The sequence below is a fragment of the Amyelois transitella genome, chromosome 5 (genome assembly GCF_032362555.1).
Source record: "Amyelois transitella isolate CPQ chromosome 5, ilAmyTran1.1, whole genome shotgun sequence".
NCBI classification, from domain to species: domain Eukaryota; kingdom Metazoa; phylum Arthropoda; class Insecta; order Lepidoptera; family Pyralidae; genus Amyelois; species Amyelois transitella.
The window spans coordinates 2175246-2182938 of record NC_083508.1 but is presented as its reverse complement, the minus strand read 5'-3'; the positions used below and the strand labels follow the sequence as shown (position 1 = coordinate 2182938).

At 38.6% G+C, this 7693-nt stretch overlaps 1 protein-coding gene across 1 annotated transcript; it reads left to right on the top strand.

Annotated features, from left to right (window-relative positions):
- The first annotated feature begins 3559 nt into the window (after window positions 1-3559).
- LOC132904427 (uncharacterized) lies at window positions 3560-4321 on the top strand. Its single transcript, XM_060954813.1, has one exon. It carries the CDS (start codon window positions 3560-3562, stop codon window positions 4319-4321), a length of 762 nt encoding a protein of 253 aa, XP_060810796.1.
- The last annotated feature ends 3372 nt before the right edge of the window (window positions 4322-7693 follow it).

Sequence of the window (7693 nt, the reverse complement as noted above, 5' to 3'; positions counted from 1 at the left end):
GTGACTGGCATTGAATGGTTAGTATTACGTTTGAGATACGAGTGACGTAATGAGCACGTAATCTATAGTGTATTTGGCAACGCGTGTGTGTCGACGACATTTGAAGGGATCATGGTCACGGCACGCGATGCTGGCCGTTCGTGACTTTTGTTACAATCGCTTCAGACATGTGCTTCAGTGCTACTTTACCCCTGGTCATACCCACGGCCACTAGGGTCCGATCTTGTCCCGCCTCTTATGAGATACTCAGATGACTTTTTTATTAACCCCTATCGTACTGTTGCTTGCCGTGAGATTTACGGCACTTTAGAACCACTCCATAGTTTCCATGGAAGTCGTAAAAGGCGACTAAGGGATGGGCTTGTAAACTTGGGTTTCTTCTTGTAAGTGATGGGCTATCCATCTGTCACTATTTGAATCTCAATGCTATCATGAATGAAGCCATACAGCTGAACGTGACCTTCTTTTCGACTCTGTTGGCTGTCTACCCCGCAAGGGATATAGACGTGACTATAAGTTAACCTACTGGTAGGACGCAATCGGAACAAACGCTAGGATGTCTATTATGACAACTTGAATAAAAGAATACCTACACTTAATTACTTTAGATCAGACCATTACTAAGGACCCATTAGTTCATCGAAGGTACCCAAATACAATTGACTTTTTACCTTTTACATGTAAATAAGATTGAGCGATATGCTTGGTGCGTCAGATTAGGGTGCGTCATATCGCGTTGGCGTGATGAATATAAAGCACAGACCCAGCGCACAGGCCACAAATGCCAGTGGTCTTCAGTGCTCTGCGTAGAAAGATTCCGTCATTTTGTTAAGTATTAAACAGGGTCAAGACTTAAGAGGTCAAGTTCATGAATGTTTAAGCAATTCTTGGTACATGATATCCCGTAAAATATTATTTTCCTGTTTAGTTTGCAATTTTGTGATAATGAACAAAATCAATATCAATCGGCCCTTGATAATTTCCAGGGGGAGGTAGCAGGAAACGCGATGGACGTTTAGCCACTTGGTGGCCCGCTGTTTTTGTGCATGGAATATCTAGGCGATTTTCTGGGCGAGCAAGGGAAATTTCATATACCAGTAGGTACCATCAATTGAACGAGTCAAAAGTATCTTAAACTAATCAAGTTGGATAGCCAGGATGATAATTATTCTCTTCAGCCCTAAACCATACAGATTGGTCAATCTATACATACATACATACAATCACGCCTCTTTTCCGGAGGGGTAGGCAGAGACTACCTCTTTCCACTTGCTACGAGCTCTGCATATTTCCTTCGCTTCATCCACATTCATAACTCTCTTTATGCAAGCTCGGCGGTTTCGGGTACTTTTGACAATCTATCTTCGTATAAACAAACAAAATTTGAATTTCTTAATATAAAATTTATCATCAGCCTCGGTAATTTCGTCCTTGTCGGCACGTGTTTCCAAACCAAAAGTTATGCGCTTGACCCAAATTCGATTTTAGTTATAGGTCAGACCAAGTCGATCAGATTCTCGTAATGATTCTAACTATAGTTGTTGTGAGTAAACAAAGGGTAGTTCTTACAAAGGTGTACAGAAAATCACTAAATAATTGATAAGGAAGGAACAAACAACTACCTACTTATTACGAATATTTAAATATCACGTGTTTTGTTATATGTATATAAAAACGAAGATCAAATTCTGTATATAAAATTATGTTGATTGTGCCAATTTCTAACTAGGCGTCTCCGAAAATATAAAACGAAAATTCTGACTCTTTAATCGAAAATCTACATGAGCCAAGTCTTTTAGACCTGGAGTCCAAAGCGGAGAGAAGAGAAAACATGGGGAGAGAACCATTTCGGAGGTATGTAGAAAAACGAAAACTAATTGTTTATTTGAAACACATCTAATATTGTCTCCTTTCCTCTCCGCTTAGGTGGAATACGGGTCTCAGTCGTTTGATCGAGAGCGCACACACCATGTCATTAGATTTTTATGAAAATGCGGTATTACGCCTCATTATTGCAACCTACCCTTTCTCAACCATCTGGCGAAGTTCAAGACTACGTGAACCTTGACATTCTGCGCAATTGCTCATACTTCCATCATGGCAAATTTTTTAAATCAATTTAAACCTTTAGGCCTGTCGTAATAAAGGTCAGAATGCTGGTCAGCCACCGCCCACCTGCTGCGTCACACGGCAATTAACGTAATTGAGGAGAAAGCCTGTCGAGTGAAAGGATAGGATATTATTGTTGTCTAATAACCTAAGATGTGGCTAGAGATAGGCTTTACATAGATATTTTTATTGAATTTCTTCTTAATCTAACAATGAAAGAAAGAAATTTAAAAATTGGTACTAAGTTTGAAAACTACTTATGTACAATAACAGGCTTCCTATATTCTTGGAATAACATCCAAAACATTGCGCCCGAAAACATATCCCGGTCTATGCCACTAGTCCCGTTAAGTTCTACCATTGGTGAGATAAGTTTTTAAGACGATTTTGTCCCAGTAATTGTTTCCTATGGAACTAGTGATAGTTAGAAATAGAAATCTCTATCAATTCCTGAAAGAATTATGAAAATTATGCATAAAATATATACTTGCCTAACTCATGTAAGTACCTATCGGTAAACATAAAGTGGTCATGTCACAGAAAAACATTACTTTATTGATATGAAAAACTATTCGTATGAATTATACGCCGCGACGAAGGTCGGTGGATCGATGTAATGATGGTCATTAGAGGGTGTCCGTCAGGGCGCGCGGCTAATGTGATACCATGTCAAAATTGCCTGCATTAGTGCAGTAATCGATTTGAAACTTTAAATTTTATTAAGCTTTAATGATAATCGTTCCCAATTCAATTCAAATTCTTTATTGCATATCATAAAGTACATCAGTTGAATTACAGTTACTGCTAATAAATACGTACAATATGAACCCTGTTGGGCGTCGCTATTTTAAAATAATATGGAACGGCGGGCAGTGTTATATCGGCTTTAACTTTGAAGGCTTTAACTATATCTTTAAGATGCCTGGGTGAATTGTGTCTTGAGTCGGGAGGAGAATGGTAAAAATGACAATTTGTTCTAGTAATTTTAATATTTTGCAATCATGTAAGTAGGTGTTGGCCACCTACGAAATTCTTACACCCTAAGTCATCCCGTGACCTTTGTTGAACCATAATGCTGTGTTCAAAATTAATTATTTGTTTACAAATCGGAACTACAAGGAGACGTCAATATAATAGCTGGCTAGAAGCCACAAAATATTGTCACAATGACATAAAACATACTAATGCGACGTAAATAGGCGATGTCATGTTATGGAGACTGTCCTCAGCTTTCCAGAAAGCAAATAAACGGTCAATTTGTTCCGAAGCTGATCAGATCCATATCTGTGACGTGGTGCGTCCATGCCGTGGTGTGCGTGTGTCAGCGGCGACCGGTCAGCGAGGCTACCGCGCGTGAGCTGTTCGATTGGCGGGCGGAGAGCGGGGCGGCATTCCACCCAAGGTCAGCGGCGGCTGTCGGCGAGCGGGCCCGCGCGCCTCCGCACGCCCCATGCTGCCGACACCACTAGCCCCACTCGACCCGCGAAAAACACGCGCGCTCACCACCATTTATGCGCCGCGGAGACTCAACACTCGCAAACATAGGACAGCACAGACGAGAATGCTAGACAACGATATACCCATTAAACCAACTCTTTCCCCGTTCCATCCACTCCCAGCGATCGGACAGAAGATAGACAAACCCAAAACAAAAGTCATCGTTTTCGACCTCAACAAAGACGGCACGTTGGAAAAGGGATCTCCGATCAAATTACACGATGTTCTAAAACCTTTGACACCGATTAGGATTCACGGCTTCGCCAGGAAGAGTTCACTGGATCTGGACAGGAAACCTCAGCAACTGCTCAGAGAAAACACATACGATGTTATAGAACCAATTTATGTGAATGCTGCTAAAGTGGGGAAAAGGGACACATCCATAACGAGAAGAAGAGTAACACCGACTGTAGATCCTGAGCATGAAAAACTCGAGAATGAGCCGAAATTGTCTCCCAAAACGAGGTTTAAGAAAGCAGCTATACAGGTAGCGAAACTTTCTGCAATGCCCGAAACTGGAAAGTTATTATGTTTAAGGGAAAGAGAAACTTTTAATATTTATAGGAGAGATGACAAATCTTCATGTAAATTAGAAGAGTTGCCAAAGAGTCCCACTCATAAACTAAATAAATTAACAGAAATCTTTCAGGGTCTGGAAATGAGCACGAGTAGTAGGCATAAAGACAAGATGAAGAAAGAGAACAGTTGGTTTTAAAAATAATAATGATACAGTAGGATAAGAAAGAGTGATTTTATTTACGTGTTTTTCTATGTGATGAAGAATTTAAAGAGGAGACAATTTAAGTGATAACGTTAGTGAAATAAGAGTTCGTCTATTTTTGTTGAAACGTCTAATGTTTATGAGATATTGTTGCTCAAATTTTGGTGTCGTGTACGATATGTGTACTCGCGTAATTGTTTATTAAAGTGTGTCTTTTTTTAGTTCACTGTTTTATTGAAACTTTCAAACTAGTAAAGTTGTAGTATTTGGAGCATATTATATTACCTGCCATTATCAGGTATTCGATTGTTTTCCGCGTTGGCATCATATTTTTTTGGCCATTTAGAAATTGATTATGTACCTATGGAGTTCAAAAGATCCTTCAAAGGTTTTAACCGAGTCTTGGCTATGTCAGTTAACTTGTTAGGAGTGAGTACGAATCGGTTATTAAATACATTTTTAAAGATATGGAGATTGAAGATGTGTTTTAATATTTCCATTCCTCGATATATTTGTGAGTTTATTCTGAACCCTTTGTTTTCAGCAGTCTAGTTAGACAAAGTTGAATTTACGAGTGAGTAACACTTAAGTACCTTCGCTTGTTGTGGTAAGGTTGATTTTATTGGCACTATCTCACCTAAATCCATGACTACCAAATTTCGTTATTACAAGCCGATTCATAAGGGTGCGCGCCGCTCTCGCTTGACCTTACTGACCGTGAGTCCATGACCTCACTGACTAACTCAGTTCCCTGTTACTAATATAACATATTTTAACAAAGTTGTTTCCACTAATTCCACCTCCACGAGTTCATCTGGAAGAACCATGCAATATTACATTAATCATTAACTCTCCTAGTAATAAGGAACGAAACAATTATGACGGCCTCTGTGGCGCAGCGGTAGTGCGCTTATCTGTGACACCGGAGGTCCCGGGTTCGAATCCCGGCCAGGGCATTATGAGAAACGAACTTTTTCTGATTGGCTTGGATTTTGGATGTTTATCTATATGAATATTTATCATAAAATATAGTATCGTTGAGTTCGTATCTCGTAACACAAATGTCGAACTTACTTCGAGACTAACTCAGTCTGTGTAATTTGTCCCGTATATATTTATTTATATTTAATGGAAAATTTTCGGCCCCTTCTGAACGCACCTTGTAATGTTTTCCAAGAAAACTCTTGACCATGGGTTCGCACGGCTGAGTCAACAAGTGTCAGATTGCGTGCTAAGTACTAAGCATTCTCGGAGTTTATACCTCTTATTCAATTAGTTTAATGAGAGAGATATGGAATAGAGACGATTGTAATGCTGTTTAATTGATGTTATCATCATCATGACTAGCCAGGAACTTGCTGTTGACAAAGTAAAACCACAGAAATTTGATAAAAACTCGGAAGGAGAAGCATGGAAATCGGAAATATTCTGAATTCTAGTAGGAAAGTTTATGGGGAGGTAGTTGGGTTTTAAAGGAGTTAAAAACTGTTCTTATCCTTGAACGACGATTCTTTATTTGTTGTTATCCCCCTGGCAGTTGCCTTCCCTGAATGGATTCCCGGAAGATCCAGGTTTATTTCTTGTATTTTTTATTTTTTAGAACAAGAGGCGAGAGAAGTATCGTTTGAAGTTAATACATCATTGCAAACGTGAACTGCTGGCCTTGGTTCGAACCTTGAGTGAATGTTTCACGACTTGACTGCACAAATTGCTCTCATAACCCTGATGAATGCCGTGTGGTTGCCTAAAAAAATCTCAAGTTTAAAAGCTTATCCCTTAGTCGCATTTACGACATCCATGGGAAAGAGATGGAGTGGTTCTATTCTTTTTTGTATTAGTGCCGGGAACAACACGGCATAATTCTGATATTGGTTAAAAATCTGAAATAAAATTCGTATGTAAACATATAGAACATCAGAATTAAAATAAAAATTTAAATTTACACACGAACAAAGCCGCGTGGGGAATCTAGTAAAGTTTTATAAAACACTTTCTGTGCCCACTACTTCGTCCGTGTGGAATAGTTATTTTGGGCATCATTGAAGCCCTCAAGGATGAATAATATTCCCAGTTATTTTCACATATTCCATTATTTCTTTGCTCCTTATAGTTGCAGCGCGATGTTATATAGCCTAAAAAGTCTTCCTCAATAAATGGTCTATTCAACACAAAAATAATTTTTCAATTCGAACCAGGAGTTCTTGAGATTAGCGCGTTCAAACAAACTTACAAACAAACTCTTCAGCTTTATAATATTAGTATAGATGGTATCTTTGAGTTGCTTTTTGACTATAGAATTACATTTAGGTACATTAGTGATTATAGAAAGTTGTTCCAAAATAGATATACCTGCTTATTTTATACAACAATGAAGGGTTTCTTTGTAAATACCAATACCTAGTTTTGAATTCAGTTTGTAGAAACCATTGAATTGGATGGCATTGTCATCCTAAACTCGAGGTCGTTCAACTAAACTATAATTGAAATAACTGTTTAGTCTAGGCGTGCACTGAAAGAGGATTTCCTCACTCCACCAGGAACGGACATTATACGGAATAATGTTTCACGAGAGACAATGGGTGTCTCTAGTGTATACTTCCATACCAATATTATTAATGTGTGTTTGTTCGTCTTATTATTGACGTGAATTTTAAAACCTGATTGAATCGATTTCCATGAAATTTTGCATCACACAGCGGTGGAGAAAGACAAAGGGTAAGTAAGTAAGTAAATGCTTTATTCACTAAAGGAGTACATAACAAATATAAAACAGTAGTACAGTAAAAAGGCGGGCTTTTCCCTTTGTGGGATCTCTTCCAGCCAACCTGACAATAAGAGGATCGCATACAAAATTGAGGCAAGGTAACTGTTCATCATTTGCGAGGTACGATGCTTAAGATTTGAAAAGAAGAAAGCTTGTATAGACATAATTAAAAGTAAGTAAGTAAAAGAGAGAGAGAGAGAGAGCGCGGCAAGTGGAAAGAGGTAGTCTCTGCCTACTCCTCCGGGAAAGAGGCGTGATTTTATGTATGTATGTATGTAAGTAAGTAAAATCCTATTTATGTAATATAGATATATAGATGTTTAATTTTTTGGTTAAAACCAACACATTTGTATAATCACGAAGTACTGCAGTAAGGTGTTAAATGGTCTGAAAGCTGATGGTCGATACCCGCATGAGGTTTGCACGGCCTGATTCTGTCGACGCTGTTTGTAAAATCTGGACTACAGATGGAGATTTACAACTTCGATTAGTTTGTTATTGCTCAAAGAATTAGTCTGGCTATTCAGCGGGGAAATGCTGCCAGCATATTGGGCGCTTTGATATGGTGCTTTGGAAGGGATATTTTACTTGTTTTTTTGTTT